This window comes from Dreissena polymorpha, chromosome 13 (assembly GCF_020536995.1).
Source record: "Dreissena polymorpha isolate Duluth1 chromosome 13, UMN_Dpol_1.0, whole genome shotgun sequence".
Taxonomy (NCBI): Eukaryota; Metazoa; Mollusca; class Bivalvia; order Myida; family Dreissenidae; genus Dreissena; species Dreissena polymorpha.
The window spans coordinates 22,562,058-22,583,629 of record NC_068367.1 but is presented as its reverse complement, the minus strand read 5'-3'; the positions used below and the strand labels follow the sequence as shown (position 1 = coordinate 22,583,629).

The following is a 21,572-nucleotide window of genomic DNA, read 5'->3' as shown; positions in this document are numbered from 1 at the left end:
AATTCAGACGATCTTCTTTGTTTGTTCATCCAGTATCATGCATTCAAGCAGTTATATTGACCTTCTAAATTCACTATTTCTGTATACTTATATTTGTGTTTGTGAAGTTTATGTGTTGTAATAGCTACATTTTTGCATGGTTGAGTTACTAGCTATGTCTAATGCACTTTTGATTTGGGTTTCATGATGTTTTCTCTGTATAAGTTCTTGGAGACACAGATTGTAATTGATTTTTCTAACACACTTTTAAACATGTTCTATTTCTATTTATACTGATTTCTTGTACGTCATTCTTAATATTTTTGTTCGAAGTAGATAAGTGTATTCACGAGAAAAAGGTTACATAAGTTTTTAAGAGTATAGGGACTCGCATACTTACATATTTCCAGAGTGTAGGTTATAACTGGCATACTTACTTATTTCCAGAGTGTAGGTTATAACTGGCATACTTACTTATTTCCAGAGTGTAGGTTATAACGGGCATACTTACTTATTTCCAGAGTGTAGGTTATAACTGGCATACTTACTTATTTCCAGAGTGTAGGTTATAACTGGCATACTTACTTATTTCCAGAGTGTAGGTTATAACTGGCATACTTACTTATTTCCAGAGTGTAGGTTATAACTGGCATACTTACTTATTTCCAGAGTGTAGGTTATAACGGGCATACTTACTTATTTCCAGAGTGTAGGTTATAACTGGCATACTTACTTATTTCCAGAGTGTAGGTTATAACTGGCATACTTACTTATTTCCAGAGTGTAGGTTATAACTGGCATACTTACTTATTTCCAGAGTGTAGGTTATAACTGGCATACTTACTTATTTCCAAAGTGTAGGTTATAACTGGCATACTTACTTATTTCCAGAGTTTAGGTTATAACTGGCATACTTACTTATTTCCAAAGTGTAGGTAATATAACTGGCATACTTACTTATTTCCAGAGTTTAGGTTATAACTGGCATACTTATATTTTAACCCTTTGCATGCTGGGAAATTTGTCTTCTGTAAAATGTCGTCAGCTGAATTTCTAAAATTAGCATTTTCTTCGACTTTTTTTAAAGAATACTATCAGAATAGCAAACAGTTTGGATCCTGATGAGACGCCACGTTCTGTGGCGTCTCATCTGGATCCAAACTGTTTGCAAAGGCCTTCAAAATTTGGTTCCCGCACTGAAAGGGTTAATTCAGTTAGGACGTGTGACACCTGTGACATAACAGGATAATCTCTTCATTATGCCTCACTCTCTTAACCCTTAATTTACAACTTAGATTACGCTTATGTAGTCCCTTAGAAAGTTTAATTTAATTAAAGACCTGTCTCACTAGATTCAAGTTTTAAAGGCTTCATTTCCAATCCTTAGATACTGATGAGCAGCAAACAGCATAAAACCTGAACAGAATGCGAGTTACTCGCAGGCTGTTTTGGTTTAATGCTGTCTGCACATAGCCATTGTCACTTTGCCTCTGAGTAGGAAAGGGTTAAACCTAAATCTTGATGATCTTCATTCTGTTTTCATTACACTCGCCCTATATTCTTTATTTAGCGTTACAGCTCGGTATGCAAATTTAGATGCTTATGTGACTCACAGTCTCTCAAGTTATGAGGACATTCAACTTGTTGAACACATTTATCTTTATTCATCTTAATTGTTGCCTGGATAATGCTTGTTGCCTAATCCTAATGTTATATAAAGCACTGACAAACATGTTGAGGTTAAGAAAAGCTTAGAACAATAATTATTGAATATTAACCCATTTAAGCCTAGTGGACTCTCCCATCCTTCTAAATTGGATCATTTCCAAAATTAGGGACGTCTAGTATATTTATTTCTATATTTAGAATATTATTTACTGAAATTCCTTTAAGCAAACAGCGCAGACCCTGATGAGATGCCGCATCATGCGGCGTCTCATCTGGGTCTGCGCTGTTTGCAAAGTCCTTTATTCTAGACGCTAGGCATAAATGGGTTAAGCATATCATGTTTGCCATAATAGCAATACCTCAGCATCACCATGGGATTTCTGCTGGTGGGAACAACTGTACCATGTACAATGTTGGTTGTTCCAAAAACTAACGTAAGAAAAATATCTCCGCAAACAATGTTGGTTGTTCCTGAACCTGACTGAGTACAAAGGGGTGAAGGTAACAGCGTACCTAAAAGAACCTGCTTGTTGAAATGCAGCCTTGCTCCGTAAGCATGGTGTTAAATGCATGTGCCTTAAACCCCCTTTTCACAGTGCGATGTTTGTGAATATGAGGCTGACATGGTGTATGAAGAAGAGATTGTATTGTAAGCCCTGGTATTTAAAAAAAAATCTTTATCCAAAAATGTGGGCTAGTTGTTGAACCTACAGGAACAGCATTGATTAGTAGCATCAGCAGCATTAACAGCAACATTAAATAGCAGTCCTAGCAGCATAAATTAGCAGCAGCAGCAGCATTAATTAGCAGGAATAGCATTGAATAACAGCAGCAGAAACGATTTAAGCAGCATTAATTAGTAGTAGGAGGAGCCTCAGAAACATTATCAGCAGCATTAATTGCGCATTAGGTAGAAGTAGGGGCAGCATCAGCATTAATTAGCAGCACCAGCATTAATTAGCAGCATCAGCAGCATTAAAGTAGCATTATATAGTTGGAGCAGCAGCAGCATTAATTAGCAGCAGCATTAAGTAGCAGCATCAGCAGCATTAGCAGCAGCATTATTTAGTAGCAGAAGCAGCAGCAGCATTAATTCGTACTAGTAGCAGCATCAGATAATGCATATTGCACATTCTGTCTCCAACACATCTGTTATTTAATTATGCCCCCCTTCGAAGAAGAGGGGGTATATTGCTTTGCTCATGTCGGTCTGTCGGTCGGTCTGTCCGTCCACCAGGCGGTTGTCAGACAATAACTCAAGAACGCTTGGGCCTAGGATCATGAAACTTCATAGGTACATTGATCATGACTCGCAGATGACCCCTATTGATTTTGAGGTCACTAGGTCAAAGGTCAAGGTCACGGTGACCTGAAATAGTAAAATGGTTTTTGAATGATAACTTAAGAACGCATACTCCTAGGATCATGAAACTTCATGGGTAGATTGATCATGACTTGCAGATGACCCCTATTGATTTTGAGGTCACTAGGTCAAAGGTCAAGGTCACGGTGACCAGAAGTAGTAAAATGGTTTCCGGATGATAACTCAAGAACGCATATGCCTAGGATCATGAAACTTCATGGGTAGATTGATCATGACTCGCAGATGACCCCTATTGATTTTGAGGTCACTAGGTCAAAGGTCAAGGTCACGGTGACCCGAAATAGTAAAATGGTTTTCCGATGATAACTCAAGAACGCATACGCCTAGGATCATGAAACTTCATAGGTAGATTGATCATGACTTGCAGATGACCCCTATTGATTTTGAGGTCACAAGGTCAAAGGTCAAGGTCACCGTGACCCGAAATAGTAAAATTATTTTCGGATGATAACTCAAGAACGCTTTTGCCTAGGATCATGACACTTCATAGGTACATTGATCGTGACCCGCAGATGACCCCTATTGATTTTCAGGTCACTAGGTCAAAGGTCAAGGTCACAGTGACAAAAATCGTATTCATACAATGGCTGCCACTACAACGGACAGCCCATATGGGGGGCATGCATGTTTTACAAACAGCCCTTGTTTATGATAAATTTGTTCATAATGTAATAAATAACAATCAATTCCAAACAGTGTCCATATAAAACTTGAAGCAGTTAATGTACGAAATAAATATTTTATTTGCAACTGACTGACATGTGCTTTCACTGCTTATTCTGTTCTGAGTGACCAGCTATTATAGCACACATTACAGTGTTCATATAATTGTACTTAAAAGACTTGAATGAATGAATGGGCCTGGTTTGCTAGCAGCTGTCTGGGGATTAGCAGAATTATGGGCCTGGCTGGCAGCAGCTGTCTGGGGATTAGCAGAATTATGGGCCATTATTGGGTCATGTCATATGTGTCCTGTACTTCAAGAGACCTTAAGATAATGCCCTCAAAGTTTGAAAAACAAGATGTGTAAAGAATATGACGTAAAAGGAATAAGATGTGAAAGGAATAATTGTGAAAGGAATACGATGTGCAAATGTTCAACTTTAACAAATATAGTGCTTCTTTGGATATTGGGTGTAAGAATTTGCTTGAACCATATTAGTGTCTGTCAACAAAATATCTTGCTAATAATTCAGGGGTTTTCTGCCTTATAAATTTCTTTAAAATCATGCAGTTTTCCCAAAAATCCTAACTTACACCAGCTTTTTTATTTCCCAAAGCAGTAATTTTAGCGAGATTTCTTCCCAAAATGAGCAATTTCTTCCCAAAATCCATAGGCTAGGGCCTCTTCCCAATGAAGCGAGGAAAATCCCTGTTAAATAACTGAGGTCTTCATTTGATTTCTAACTCTATCAAAAAGTAAACTTTCGTTAATGTTTATAGTTATAATGCTTCTTAAATATTTACTGCATGTCAATTTAATCATATTCTTTGTTCTTTGATTAGTCAGGGGTTTTTTTTACTAAGAAAGTGACGCCGATATTCGGCGTCTTCCCCTACCAGAATTTTTCCCCTAAAAATATCATTTCCCCTCCAAATTTTTTTTTTTCACCAAAATATAATATTTTACCCTCAAAGAAATGTTTTTTTTCTTTTGGGAAGTTGACACTTATCCAATTTGTACCTTGTACAACGATCTCGCTCTCTCTCTCTCCCGACGAACACTCAAATCTGGGAATACCAGTGATTCTAAATATAGCTCTTAAATTACGTCATGGGGACCGGGCAACTAATTGTATTAATCATGTGACTATTTTACTGGATTCCGGTCTTGCGCGAGGAGGGTGTTTCGTAAATTAATTACCGGAATCCAGTCCAATTTTCATCCGGGTTATGTGAAAGCCAATATATAAACGTTAAAACAGAAAAAAGTCTCACAATTGGCGTTCATACACGAACAATATAAAACGTTCGGACTCGGAAAATATTAATTGCGTCGACGCATTTTTTTAAGAATGAATCATCAAAAACCGTTGAAAGCCAGCAGAATTCGGAACTATTTGTAATAAACATCAAACATTGTGAAAGTGAAAGTACACAATCGGCAGCTGCTGCACCTTCCCTTCCAATACTGTAGCAGATCTAAATCATCTACCCATTCATCATGAAATTGAAATCACAATATTGACATCGTCGCCCGGTCCCAGTTGAAAACATTTCACATTATTAGATCTACCCCTGCAACTTTATTTAAGACTTTGACTTTAATATCATACTTGTTCATGTGTTTAAAAACAAAAAGGTCAGCGGCATGCCTCTTTTTCTAAAAAAAACAACCCTGAAGTATGAAGGTGAGTTATAGACATTGAAATGAACAGTTTTTATTTTTTCCCCAAATATGTCTCTGAGCTCCAGATAAGGTTTTGTGAAATTCTTAAATTACTACCAGATTTTCAAAAAGAATTCTTAACTCTGAAATTTTATTCTTAACGTTACTACTAAGTTTTGGAAAATAATTCTTATTTTTTCTAAATGACCTAAAAATAAATAATAATGTTTATTTTCATGCAAAAAAATCAAAATAAACATACTAGCAACTTTATTTATACGAGTTCAACAGTGTCTTTTCAGTATTATACAATTGTATTTTTCAAATACCTTCATATGCCCAAACTGTGCTTACGTTGCATGCCTTTTTTACATTTTTCACAATTAAAACAGGTCTCCCCTTCAATCTTTTCAACGATTAGCCACGGGACTTGTCCCTTCCACTCGTTCAATGTTTTTTGTGTTTAAGTTTGGACCCGTCGTGTCGCGTTTTTGTTTAGCTTTTCCGACTGTGTCGGCAACTGAACATACAACATCGTATAAGATCTTTTCTATAATGTCTTTCTAAACATTTAACTTTGGCTGACTTTGCGTACAATATGTTAAAAGAGTGTTTTTGGACGCTTTGCAATTTTTTAGGACGCTCTCTGGGCGCCGCCATTGTTTTTTTGACAGATACACTGTATACGCCGCTTTTATTGGAAAAAATGCGCTTTGTTAAACAAACCCGACAACCATTCTATATAAGCAACGCAAAGATCTTTAAAACGCGAAAAGAACTCAATAAAAATTGATACGAACCGATGTAAAAATAATATTCGTAACTTGAAATTGTAATTCTTAATGGTACGACAAGATTTTAAAATAAATACGTAACGGACTTGAAAATAATTCGTAATTACGAAAAAACGACCCTTATCTGGAGCTCTGTGTCTCTTTCGCGCTCTATTTTCCCCTTTTACCCAGCGTCCAGCGTCTTCCCCTTTTTAAAAAAAAACCCCTGTTAGTATAAAAGAATTATTATATATTTGGAAACATTGAACAAGTACAGACATAGGAAAACAAAATAAAAACAACATTAAACTACACAACAACAACAGCATGACAAACACATGTAGAAGTGTTTAACCGGCTTTAATTTGCTTTAATCATGTACTTGAAAAGGCCCACTATTTCAAGCAAGGAAGTATTCATAGGAATTCATATTATGACCTCTGGAAGAAAAACTGAGACAAATTATGGATAATAAAACATTAGCTGTAGTACAGTCTTGATGGAAGTGATGCAACTGGGTAAAAATAAACAAGATTAGGCAAGTGTGATAAACTATTTTGGTGCGGATCTTTATCATAACATCATCAAATATAATTTATCTGAACATATATTTTTTTAATGAAAACTATATCTCATATTATATTTCAAGTTTAAAGATTCTATTAGAAAAACACATAATGTATTAAGCTATTAAATATAGCTTTTTTAAAAAGAGTTTGCATAAGTGATAAACTTCGGGACAAAAGCGATTCTGTTGGTATTCTTACCCTTTTCAACTTAATAGCAAAGTAAAACTGGCTATGTGCAAACAGCATAAAACCAGAACAGCCTGCGAGTAACTCGCAGTCTGTTCAGGTTTTATGTTGTTTGCTGCTCATCAGTATCTAAGGTTTGGAAATGAAGCCTTAAAAACTTGAATCCAGTAAGAAAGGTCTTTAATGAAATATAACTTTCTTAGGGACTACAAATGCATGAAAATACGTATCTAAGTGGTAAAGGGTTATTAAAAAAAAATGCGAGAGAGCCATCAGCATTATAAAAGGCTAGGAGGAAAACTGCAGTATCAGGTTTGTAATTTTTCACGTGATACAGCAGCTTCACACTCAACCAAGGACAATATTTGTCTTGTTCTGAGAAAACTGGGCATAGTGCTTGTGCGTAAAGTGTCATCCCAGATTAGCCTGTGCAGTCCGCACAGGCTAATCAGGGACAACACTTTCCGCTTAAACTAGATTTTCGGTAAAAAGGGACTTCCTTTTAACGAAAAATACCATTTGAGCGGAAAGTGTGGTCCCTGATTAGCCTGTGCGGACTGCACAGGCTAATCTGGGACAATACTTTACGCACATGCATTCTGCCCAATTTTCACAGAACAAGACACAATATTACTTAGCTCTCACCTTTCTACATGTTTTCAGTAGTTTAGAGGCATTGAGGTGATTGCTGTCATTCACATTCATGTTATGCTAATTGAATATAAGATTTTCCTATTTATAGAAACCCACATACATCGAGCCAGCGGTCTGTTTATGTCTTGTCAACATAGACTAAAATACCCATGGCTGTTTGATTGGTATGAAATAGGGTCATTTTTTTGCGGTGCTGATTTTAACTGGAACTGTGATTGAAATGAAGTGTCAAGTTGTAACTACTGTGAATGCGCTATAATTAAACACTTTTTCATTTCTACACTAAGTGTGGTTGCAAAAAGAAGTGGTAGTAACATATTTTGAAAGGAATTTAAATAGGTAAAGGTTAAAGCATTATTGATTGTCACTTGAACAAATATTTAATTTGCTACATAAATGTGGAGTCTAAAGCTAATAATCTTTCATTTATGATTTAATTTCAAGTACATACATGTATGCTCCGTAGATTGTATTAAGGAGTTTCACTGTTTATATTTTACAAAGTGATGCCATTATTTACTTTTCTTGTCACCATGGAATTAAGAAAAAACAACAACTAATATTTGAATACTCAGTGACCAGAGGCAAGTAACGGCTAGAGCACAATCATGGGGAGTACAAAACAAAATTGTACTCAAAGTATATCATATGTGTCGTGGTCTGAGAAAACTGGGCTTAATGCATGTGCGTAAAGTGTCGTCCCAGATTAGCCTGTGCAGTCCCCACAGGCTAATCAGGAACGACACTTTCCGCCTAAACTTGATTTTAGGTAAGGAGGGACTTCCTTGAAACTAAAAATACCATAAAAGCGGAGTGTCGTCCTTTGGATTAGCCTGTGCGGACTGCACAGGCTAATCTGGGACGACACTTTATGCAAATGCATTAAGTCCAGTTTTCTCAGAACAAGATGCATATATTTAGTAAAATACACTAAAGCAGAATTTCTGTGTTTTGGACAGCAAACAGATGCTGAAGAAAAAGTGCTTGCTTCAGTAATTGTGTCCATTTATGTGTTTGTTCTTGTCTGCACTGAATATTGGCAGTGCATTAGAATATTGGTTACAGTAAAACAAGTGTCTGTAAAGAAAATGGCAATAAGGAGAGAAAATGCTACCCTTTCTTTGCTTTGCTGGTAAGAAAATTGTATAATTACATTTTGAATGAAAGAGAGGTTTAGTTTGCACAAAATATCAGAGGAGTTGTTGAGTGTTGATTTATTCCAAGTTTTTGGTTTCTCTCTTCTAACAGAATGTATAGAATATAGACTATACAAAAGCAAAACTATGTATGAAAAAGCCATGGTTTATTTAATATCAAAATAGGGTAGAAATTGAAACAAAAGCATTTTTATCCCCACGCTTTTTGAAAAAAAGGTGGGGATATTGTGGTTATCTCCGCCGTCCGTCCGTCCGTCCGTCCGTCTGTCCGTCCGTCCGTCTGTCTGTCCGTCCGTCCTGGCCACTATCTCCTCCTACACTAAAAGCACTAGAACCTTGAAACTTACACACATGGTAGCTATGAGCATATGTGCGACCCTGCACTATTTGGAATTTTGATCTGACCCCTGGGTCAAAAGTTATAGCGGTTGGGGTGGGGCCGCGTCAGAAATTATCACTCATTTTTTTAGGTTATTTTACATTTACTTCTTTATTTCTACACCGATTCACTTCAAATTGATACTGGACCTCTCTTATGACAATACGGTCAATCTCAACCATGCATGGCCCCATTCCCAACCCTGGGGCGCCCTGCCCACATAGGCCACACCCACCAAAAATTTCCATTTACTATAATTTTTTCATTTCTACACGGATTCACTTCAAATTGATACTGAACTTTTGTTATGACATTAGGGTCAATCTCAACTATGCATGGCCCCAATCCCAACCCTGGGGCGCCCGCCCACATAGGCCACACCCACCAAAAAATTCCATTTACTATAATTTTTTCATTTCTACACGGATTCACTTCAAATTGATACTGAACTTCTCTTATGACATTAGGGTCAATCTCAACTATGCATGGCCCCATAACCAACCCTGGGGCCCCGCCCACATAGACCACACCCACCCAAAATTGCCTTTACTATAATTTCTTCATTTCTACACCGATTCACTTCAAATTGATATTGAACTTCTCTTATGACAATACAGTCAATCTCAACTATGCATGGCCCCATTGCCAACCCTGGGGTGCCCCGCCCACATAGACCACACCCACCCAAAATTGCCTTTTACTATAATTTCTTCATTTCTACACCGATTCACTTCAAATTGATACTGAACCTCTCTTATGACAATACAGTCAATCTCAACTATGCATGGCCCCATTACCAACCGTGGGGCCCCGCCCACATAGACCACACCCGCCCAAAATTGCCTTTTACTATAATTTCTTCATTTCTACACCGATTCACTTCAAATTGATACTGAACTTCTCTTATGACAATACGGTCAATCTCAACTATGCATGGCACAATTACCAACCCTGGGGCGCCCTGCCCACAGATGTCACACCCACCCAAAATTGCCTTTTACTATAACTTCTTCATTTCTACACCAATTCACTTCTAATTGATGATGAACTTCTCTTATGACAATACGGTCAATCTCAGCTATGCATGGCCCCATTACCAACCCTGGGGCACACCTAGGTCAAACATTCGGCGTGGGGATACGCGTCGGCCTCTGCCGCGCCATTTCTAGTTAATGTGGGTTTTGGCTACATGAAAACAATTTTTCTGTGTGATTTTGTTGCCCTTAGAAGGACAAATACAATCTGTGACACAAAAAGACTCAACGGAAACACAGCTATAGTTTTACTTGGTATAAGTACCCATTTGTTGTGCCTAAAATGAAGAAAGATATATTTTTGTATTTTTCCTTCAATGAAACTGTATGATATAATTATTTTATGTGTAGTCTGGAATAATGTGGAACATTATTGTTTCAAGTGTTTCTTTAAGCAAAGTAAATCTCTCTGCAAAACTTTCATTAACAGTTTTGCTCAGCAAATGGCAACTTTGCTCATGAACTTTTATGAGTTCATAAACTGGTGATTGGTCCATGAACTACACAAAGTTAAATTAATAAACCCATTCATGCTTCTTGACTTAATCTGATTAACAATGAACTTGTCATGAACTTAAGTTCATTAACTGTTCATGTATCAAACATATTTGAATAAATTCAAAAATGTTTCCTGGACAGCATGTTTTTTGCCACCCTAATACCATGGTCAAACCTGTTTCATAAACAGCATGGTTTATTACCACCCTAGTACCAAGGTCAAACCTGTTTAATAGATGGCCTGGTTTTTTTCCTTTAGTTCCATGGCCAAACTTGTTACATAGACAGCATGGTTTATTGCCACCCTAGTTCCATGGTCAAACCTGTTTCATAAACAGCATGGTTTATCGCTTCCCTAGTTCCATGGTCAAACCTGTTTCAAAGACAACATGGTTTATTGCCACCCTTGTTCCATCGTCAAACCTGTTTCATAGACAGCATGGTTTATTGCCATCCTCGTTCCATGGTCAAACCTGTTTCATAGACAGCATGTTTAATTGCCGCCCTAGGACCAAAGTCAAAACTGTTTCTTAGAATGCATGGTTTATTGCAACCCTAGTTCCATGGTCAAACTTGTTTCATAGACAGCATGGTTTATTGCCACTCTTGAACCATGGTCAATCCTGTTTTATTAACAGATTGGTTTATTCCCACCCTAGTTCCATGGTCAAACCTGTTTCATAAACAGCATGGTTTATTGCTACCCTTGTTCCATGGGCAAACCTGTTTCATAGATGCATGGTTTATTGCCACCATAATACCATGGTCAAACTTGTTTCATAGACAGCATGGTTTATTGCCAACCTAGTTCCATGGTCAAACCTGTTTCATAGACAGCATGGTTAATTGCCACCCTAGTTCCAGGATCAAACCTGTTTCATAGACAGCATGGTTTATTGCCACCCTAGTACCATGGTCAAACCTGTTTCATAGACAGCATGGTTTATTGCCACCATGGTCAAACCTGTTTCATAGACAGTATGGATTATTGCCACCCTAGTACCATGGTCAAATTTGTTTCATAGACAGCATGGTTTATTGCCACCCTAGTACCATGGTCAAACCTGTTTCATAGACAGCTATGTTTATTGCCACCCTTAGTCTAAGTACCATGGTCAAACCTGTTTCATAGACAGCATGGTTTATTGCCATCTAGTACCATGGTCAAACCTGTTTCATAGACAGCAAGGTTTATTGCCACCCTAGTACCATGGTCAAACCTGTTTCATAGTCAGAATGGTTAATTGCCAACCTAGTACCATGCTCAAACCTGTTTCATAGACAGCATGGTTTATTGCCATCTAGTACCATGGTCATCTGTGACTGGACTTAGTGATAATGTACAGGTCTTTTTCTTTTTCTAATAAAATAGCAAGAAAATGGTTAAACAATTCCAAATTTGGTTGGAATGTCCTTCCTAAACTAATGAATACATTAACTGATAATGTTAAAGGTGTATTCTTACACACTGTTTTATATGGTTCTGTTAAAAAGGGAGAAAAATTGTCAAGTTTAATTCACAATTCTTTCTTGGTTAAATTCCCTAATATTTTTTAATGACATAATTCTCACTTGCAGATAATTTACTTTGGTATTATCACACATTAATTACATACAGTTGGCACTCACCTAAGTTGAAGTCTGTTTTGTTTTTGTTTTTATGTTCCCCGCCACTATAGTGGGGGACATATTGTTTATGCCCTGTTTGTTGGTTTGTTTGTTGGTTTGTTTGTTTGCCCCAACTTTAACATTTGCCATATATTTTGCAATATTGAAGATAGCAACTTGGTATTTGGCATGCATGTGTATCTCATGGAGCTGCACATTTTGAGTGGTGAAAGGTCAAGGTCATCCTTTAAGGTCAAAGGTCAAATATATGGGTCAAAATCGCTCATTTTATGTCACTTTTGCAATATTGAAGCTAGCAACTTGATATTTAACATGCATGTGTATCTCATTGAGCTGCACATTTTGAGTCGTGAAAGGTCAAGGTCATCCTTCAAGGTCAAAGGTCATATATATGGGGACATAGTGTTTCACAAACACATCACTTGTTTTAATAAATACATTTGTTTTTTGTTTAGGCACAATAAATAGCTTTTAAATTATTGCTGCTTCTATAGTGATTTGAATATGAATCATTTTGCATCATTTAATCATGTTAATTATATTGAAAGATTTAGAGACAACATAAGGGTCTCTATTCTTTCCCTTGCTATTCTTATAAATGAATTAAAAAAAACACTTATTATTATAAAAAAAAATGACTATATGAACATATAACCAAATGTTAATGAACAACAGTAAAGTTCATGAATTACACAAATGTTGAAATAAATATTTAAATTAAGTTCAGGGTACAAACTTTAGTTCATGAACAACACACTTGAAAAAGGCTAATGCATTGGAAAAAATAATTCATTAACTAATTTTGTATTTGATGAAGTGTTCATGAACCTTTTCTGAGTTGGTGAACTGTTCATAAACCGTTTTTGGAATTCATGAAATGATCACTAACTTAAAAATTGGTCTATGAACTGTTAATGAACACAAAGTTTTTGCCAGGCATTTTCTCTAGTAGGTGTCGCATGATGATGTTTATAGTTCAATCAGCTATTTGAACTTTTATTAGTCACCTTAAATGTCATTTAAATGATTTTGTATTCATTACTGGCGATGATGCTTTCCACTCGTTTTAATCACAATATCACAATAAGAGTGCACACATGTATGTAGATGTCTATAACCTCTTGATTAGCTGGTGAAATGTGTTTGCAATAGTATTTAAATGGCAGCTTTTTGTGATAGGAATAAATACTGGGCATTAATGGCTATTTTAGTATGTATGTGAATGATAATAATTATGTATGTTTCAACCTGAGTGGGCAATATTATTGTTTTCATAATACTGTGTGATAATTCCCATTCATTATTCTTCTGTTGCCTGGGAATCCATCCTCTGCTGGGTTCTAATTAAATTTATTATCTCTTCATTACTGTACAACTGTACAATTACTGTTTTCATTCTCAGATATGAAGAGTTATCTGTTTTATTCTTCAAATAACTTACTGTTATGGTCTATAAAATTGAGATTTTGTGTAGGAATAATTTTATAATGCACATTAAATTTGCCTCATAAGCAGATATTAAATATATCAGTTTAGCACAGAAAATGACACCACATAGTGCTGGACAGGTGCCATATTCTAAAAATGTAATTAATAAGATCATATCCGTAACATCGTAAATAATATCATATCCCATCATTGTAAATAAGATCATATCCCATCATTGTAAATAAGATCATATGCCATAATTGTAAATAAGATCATATCCCATCATTGTAAATAAGATCATATCCCATCATTGTAAATAAGATCATATCCCATCATTGTAAATAAGATCATATCCCATCATTGTAAATAAGATCATATCCCATCATTGTAAATAATATCATATCCCATCATTATCCCCACGCTTTTTGAAAAAAAGGTGGGGATATTGTGGTTATCTCCGCCCTCCGTCCGTCTGTCTGTCCGTCCGTCCTGGCCACTATCTCCTCCTACACTAAAAGCACTAGAACCTTGAAACTTACACACATGGTAGCTATGAGCATATGTGCGACCCTGCACTATTTGGAATTTTGATCTGACCCCTGGGTCAAAAGTTATAGCGGTTGGGGTGGGGCCGCGTCAGAAATTATCACTCATTTTTTTAGGTTATTTTACATTTACTTCTTTATTTCTACACCGATTCACTTCAAATTGATACTGGACCTCTCTTATGACAATACGGTCAATCTCAACCATGCATGGCCCCATTCCCAACCCTGGGGCGCCCCGCCCACATAGGCCACACCCACCAAAAATTTCCATTTACTATAATTTTTTCATTTCTACACGGATTCACTTCAAATTGATACTGAACTTTTGTTATGACATTAGGGTCAATCTCAACTATGCATGGCCCCATAACCAACCCTGGGGCCCCGCCCACATAGACCACACCCACCAAAAAATTCCATTTACTATAATTTCTTCATTTCTACACCGATTCACTTCAAATTGATATTGAACTTCTCTTATGACAATACAGTCAATCTCAACTATGCATGGCCCCATTACCAACCCTGGGGCGCCCCGCCCACATAGACCACACCCACCCAAAATGGCCTTTTACTATAATTTCTTCATTTCTACACCGATTCACTTCAAATTGATACTGAACCTCTCTTATGACAATACGGTCAATCTCAACTATGCATGGCCCCATTACCAACCCTGGGGCCCCGCCCACATAGACCACACCCGCCCAAAATTGCCTTTTACTATAATTTCTTCATTTCTACACCAATTCACTTCAAATTGATACTGAACTTCTCTTATGACAATACGGTAAATCTCAACTATGCATGGCACAATTACCAACCCTGGGGCGCCCTGCCCACATATGTCACACCCACCCAAAATTGCCTTTTACTATAACTTCTTCATTTCTACACCAATTCACTTCTAATTGATGATGAACTTCTCTTATGACAATACGGTCAATCTCAGCTATGCATGGCCGCATTACCAACCCTGGGGCACACCTAGGTCAAACATTCGGCGTGGGGATACTCGTCGGCCTCTGCCGCGCCATTTCTAGTTGTAAATAATATCATATCCGTAACATCGTAAATAATATCATATCCCATCATTGTAAATAATATCATATCCCATCATTGTAAATAAGATCATATCCCATCATTGTAAATAAGATCATATCCTTAATTATATCAATTTGTATTTGATTTTTTTCATGTGGTATTGCATTGTGTTATTTTATGTAATTTTTAATAAATCAGTGATAAAAATCATTGTTATTTCCAACTATTCTTATTTAATTTAAATGTATTTATTAAAGATACATGGCTTGAAAGCCAAAGGCTTATAGAGACACTCTCATTAAGCCTTTGTTCTGAGTTAAACGAGTTCTTTGTGCTCTAAATGATGGTCATACTTAGGGGACCTGACCTGTTGGAATGCATTACACAAGAAGTTTAAGATCATTCACATTGGTGATTTTTGAAACAATTTTCTTTTTAATTGCTGTAATGTTTTAGGAATTGCAAAAACTACTAAATACAACTGAACTTTTTTGTGTTAGAGTGAGCTTGATAAAGAATGAAATTTAGCAAAAAATATCGGAAATAAGATGTTGATCAAGATGGCTCATGAAATTAGGCTCCTATTTTTATGATAGAAATCAGTGACGTCAACTTGGATCTGATGTTTCAATTAATTACCTTGCACAATCTTGCTCAAGAGATTCCATTATTTTTTGGAGTTGGCAGATGGGGGATGTTGGCTGCTGCCAAGAATAAGGCACCACTGTTCACAAAATATATACATAACAGGTGATTGTGGAGGCTGTTTTTAGAAACATTTGGACAGGAATAGCCCATCATTGTAATTTTAGAAAATTTAGTTATCACAGCTAATATCACTTACAACAGCTATTATTGCACAGCCATCTTAGATTAGTTTAATAATTTAGAATGTAATTTATTTTTTTGCACAAATTACATGGATTAAAATTAATCATAATGTTAATGCATATGCATTGTTTTGAAAGTTGCATGCACAAAACATTTAATAAAATTGTCATTTGTTGTAGTTAGTTCAGGATACATTGACATGCCAATGTTCAGAAGTGGATGTAAAAGCAAAAAAAGTGCTTAGAATAAACCTGCTGGAATATTTAAAACAACATTTTTGGAATAAGAACAAAAAAAAAAGAGAGATGAAAATGAGTTTTGTCCAACCTTTGGGGAGTATAAAAAATGCAAAAGGTCGGCATTCCGATGCCAGCCTCCATTGAAATATGGCAGATTTTTTATGTCCCCCACTATAGTAGTGGGGGACATATTGTTTTTGCCCTGTCTGTTGGTCTGTTGGTCTGTCTGTTGGTCTGTTTGCGCCAACTTTAACATTTTGCAATAACTTTTGCTATATTGAAGATAGCAACTTCATATTTGGCATGCATGTGCATCTCATGAAGCTGCACATTTTGAGTTGTGAAAGGTCAAGGTCATCCTTCAAGGTCAGAGGTCAATTATATGTGGCCAAAATCGCTCATTTTATGAATACTTTTGCAATATTGAAGATAGCAACTTGATATTTGGCATGCATGTGTATATCATGAAGCTGCACATTTTGAGTGGTGAAAGGTCAAGGTCATCCTTCAAGGTCAGAGGTCAAATATATGTGGCCCAAATCGCTTATTTTATAAATACTTTTGCAATATTGAAGATAGCAACTTGATATTTGGCATGCATGTGCATGTCATGGAGCTGCACATTTTGAGTGGTGAAAGGTCAAGGTCAAGGTCATCCTTCAAGGTCAGAGGTCAAATATATGTGGCCCAAATCGCTTATTTTATGAATACTTTTGCAATATTGAAGATAGCAACTTGATATTTGGCATGCATGTGTATCTCATGGAGCTGCACATTTTGAGTGGTGAAAGGTCAAGGTCATCCTTCACAAGGTCAAGGTCATCCTTCAAAGTAAAACGTCATATAGGGGGACATTGTGTTTCACAAACACATCTTGTTTGTTAATACAAATTATTAAGACCAATATTGAAAGCTCAAGTTTTGTTCAAGTTTTGATCAGTTATAAAAGTTCAGCATTGCCAGGCAAGCATCCGTTGTAATCTTTAGTGAAATTTTGTAGAATTGGTTTGCATATAAAATGATTTATTTTCAAATTTATTTAAAAACCAAAACATTAAATTAAATTTGAAAATTCTTCAGTTGATTTTACAAACAAAACATATGTTTTTTTCAATTCCAGTATTATATATTTTGCTTTTATTATTGGCCTCATGTTGCTCAAAAGATGGTCAAAAGCACATTAACCCTTTGCATGCTGGGAATTTGTCGTCTGCTAAAATGTCGTCTGCTGATTTTCTAAAAAAAAAATTCAAAGAATACTATCAGAATAGCAAACAGTTTGGATCCTGATGAGACGCCACATTCTGTGGCATCTCATCTGGATCTAAACTGTTTGCAAAGACCTTTAAAATTTGGTTCCAGCACTGAAAGGATTAATTATTACAATCATAATAAATGTTCCATAAGGCACTAAAGCTAAACATAAACAAATGTTGTTCTGTTATAAAATTGTAAAAAGGTCTTGTTGCTTGTAATTAAAATGTTTGTTTATTTTTTCAAGGCATTTGTTCTTTAGGAAAGATGGCAAGTGTGGGTGTCCATTTGTTGGTTTAGAAGGCTATCAGTGTGATTTATATGGCGGCTTGATATTCAAGCTATGTTAAGAGTTAGGCTATATATAGCTGTTACATGTATTGAAATGGTTGGTCCAATATTATTGCTGGCACTGCTGTGATGTCATAGTTGTTTGTTACATTGGATAAGTACTTAACTTTACAGGGGAGTTTTGCTTGGTTTAAAATGTCAATCAATACTGTCCCACGTCACTTGATAAATACAAACATTTATATTAGGCCACTGCTGGCCTCGTTTGTACATTATAGGTTTTGATTGTAGAAATGGGAATGGAAAACTGAAAGTGTGACTATCTTAGTTTATACGAAGGAGGTTTATCTAGTACTGTCAGTTGTGGCAGGGTTTACTGCATGAATAGTCAGTCTATTATAATTGAAGAAGTTTGTTGAAAGTATCAGAGAAAAACAAGAGTTAATTTACACTATAAAGAAGTGTATTAAATGATGTATCTATTTAATGTGACATGTTTGCGACTAGTTTATGCTATATAAAGGCAGTAAAAACGTGAATGTGTGGTAAACAAGGGAAAAGTAACCATAAATAGTGACTGTGAAACTGTTAAGTCACATTTCTCTTCTAAATAGTGAATGTGTAACTATTAATATCCAGTAGCATTTCTAGTCTAACCAAACTTAATTGGATCAGAATGAAATAATGTGACAGTGTTTTTTTGGACAACACAAGGTGCTATTACATATAATTTATTGTCCTTATCTTCATTAACTTTACTTCTTGATTTTCATTGAAGAGTTGATCAACAAGAACAGGATTTTAAGCAATTATTGCTCCGGAATGCTGTATTATCATTCAGGTAAATAACTGATATTATTAGGAATATATTGTATTATATGATAGATTTAATCTGGTCCACATGAATATTCCATTTAAATTAGTTGATAATCTTAGCTTGTACTAAATTAAGTTTATTATAGCAGTGTCAAGCAAACATGGGTTTTATGCTATATTAGGCCAGGGTAACCCTGGAGCAGCCTTTGCATCCGTTGTGTCTGGTCTGGAGCTGCTCTGTCTGCTAATTAGGCAAAGCTTACAGGGTGCTGCTCTTGACCAGACTGCGCTGTCAGATTGACATATTCTGACAACCATTTTTGCTCAATAAATTTAATTTTATGGAAGTTACGTGTGAACATTCATTGTAGGTCTATCTTGTTCAGTTTTGTTTTCATTTACTTTGCTCTGCTGCATAATACTGATGATATGAGCATCATTAGCTCATCTATTTTTTGAAAAAAAAAAAATGAGCTATTGTCATCACCTTGGCGTCGGCGTAATGTGTCGGCATTGGCGTCCGGTTAAGTTTTGCGTTTAGGTCCACTTTTCTCAGAAAGTATCAATGCTATTGCATTCAAACTTGGTACACTTACTTACTATCATGAGAGGACTGGGCAGGCAAAGTTAGATAACTCTGGCGTGCATTTTGACAGAATTATGTGCCCTTTGTATACTTAGAAAATTGAAAATTTTGGTTAAGTTTTGCGTTTAGGTCCACTTTTCTCAGAAAGTATCAATGCTATTGCATTCAAACTTGGTACACTTACTTACTATCATGAGGGGACTGGGCAGGCAAAGTTAGATAACTCTGGCGTGCATTTTGACAGAATTATGTGCCCTTTTTATACTTAGAAAATTGAAAATTTTGGTTAAGTTGTGTGTTTAGGTCCATTTTATTCCGTAAGTATCAAAGCTATTGCTTTGATACTTGCAACACTTACTAACTATCAAAAGGGTACTGTGCAGGCAAAGTAATGTAACTCTGACTGGCATTTTGACAGAATTATGTGCCCTTTTTATACTTAGAAAATTGAAAATTTGTTTAAGTTTTGTGTTTACGTCCACTTTATTCCTACAGTATCAAAGCTATTGCTTTCATACTTGCAACACTTATTAACTATCATAAGGGGACTGTGCAGGCAAAGTTATGTTACTCTGACTGGCATTTGGACGGAATTATGGGCCCTTTATACTTAGAAAATTGAAAATTTGGTTAAGTTTTGTGTTTTGGTCCACTTTACCCCTAAAGTATTATAGATATTGCTTTCATACTTGGAACACTCGCAAACTATCATAAGGGTACAGTAAAAGGACTAGTTGCATAACTCTGGTTGTCATTTTTACGGAATTATGGCCCTTTTTTGACTTAGTAACTTTGAATATATGGTTAAATTTTGTGTTTCGATCCACTTTACTTCTTAAGTATCAAGGCTATTGCTTTCAAACTTCAAATACTTTCATGCTATCATGAGGTTACTGTACATGGCAAGTTGAATTTTACCTTGACCTTTGAATGACCTTGACTCTCGAGGTCAAATTATTAAATTTTGCTAAAATTGCCATAACTTCTTTATTTATGATTAGATTTGATTGATACTTTGACAAAACTACTCTTACCTGACATACCACAATAGACTCCACCCAAACCATCCCCCCCGTGCCCTCCCCCTCCGAATCCCCCCCCTATTTTGTTTTTTATCATCTCACAAATAACCACCACACCCTCACACTATACTCCCCCCCCCCCACCCCCCCCCCCCCCAATTTTTTTTTAAACAGTTAAAAAACACAAATATTTTTTTTATTATTTTATGTTTGAAATACCGTCCAACCATCGCACCCAAGAATCCCCCCCCCCTCCCCCACCCGAATCCCCCCCCTAATTTTTTTTTTTTTAAGATCATCTCACAAATGACCACCACACTCTCACACCATACCCTAACCCCCCCTCCCCAATGTTTTTTTTTATATATATATAATTTTTTTCGCATTTTTGGAAAATAATGTAATAAATGTCCACACACCCACACTATACACCCCTCTTCACTCCGACCCTCCCTCCTTTGTGATTGAAAATGAGAGTCCCTTCACCTTTAAAAAGAAAATAGATGAGCGGTCTGCACCCGCAAGGCGGTGCTCTTGTTTTAAAAATGTGTCGCGTTCTGAGAAAACTGGGCATAATGCTTGTGCATAAAGTGTCTTCCCTGATTAGCCTGTGCAGTTTGCACAGGCTGATCAGGGACAACACTTTCGCTTTTTTTTGACATTTTTCATTTAAATGAAGCATTCTTCTTAGCAAAAATCCAATTTAAGCGGAAAGTGTCGTCCCTGATTAGCCTGTTCAGTCTGGGACAACACTTTACGCACATGCATTATGCCCAGTTTTCTCAGAACGCGACTTAAATGGTTAGCAACAATATCACAGCTCTATTATTTTTTCCCTATTATAAGGTCTCTATTGTTTACATCTTTTGCAGGAAATTCAAATGTTAGTGCTTTAAAGGTCTCAACTTAATTTTCAAGTTTTTGGTTAATTGACAAAATTGAAAAAAATTGTTTTTATATTAGCACATTTTTTTGTTGTAGTTATGATATTTGCGAGGAAACATTTATACTGAATATTTGCCCAGCTCGAAAATTTCCATTACATGCACTTATGACTAGTTAAACAACTGAAAATTATCTAGCGTTACAAAAGAGAAACGATTGCATAGTTTGGAGATTTAGGCATATATTAACAAAAAAATATTAATTTATTGGGTATTAACTTGGTAATGCTTAATATTGTTACTGGAAAATACATTTTTGAGATGATGCTATAGTAATTTTGTAAAGAGTAAAAGAGAGAGGGGGATGCTAGGCTTAATAATAATAGCGGT

General features: G+C 36.1%; 1 protein-coding gene across 5 annotated transcripts in view; it reads left to right on the top strand.

The window, feature by feature from the left end:
* Window positions 1–21,572, top strand: part of LOC127855111 (histone deacetylase 4-like) — a 183,587-nt gene that overhangs the window by 57,432 nt on the left and 104,583 nt on the right. Inside the window, exon 1 of one of the 5 annotated variants that reach the window (XM_052390481.1) lies at window positions 18,229–18,715. The exons of the other annotated variants lie outside the window; for them this stretch is intronic. Within the exon in view, the coding sequence (XP_052246441.1) occupies window positions 18,697–18,715 (19 nt within the window). The 5' untranslated portion in view covers window positions 18,229–18,696. Of the gene's footprint in view, window positions 1–18,228; window positions 18,716–21,572 lie in introns of those variants that run through there. 5 annotated transcript variants of the gene reach the window in all.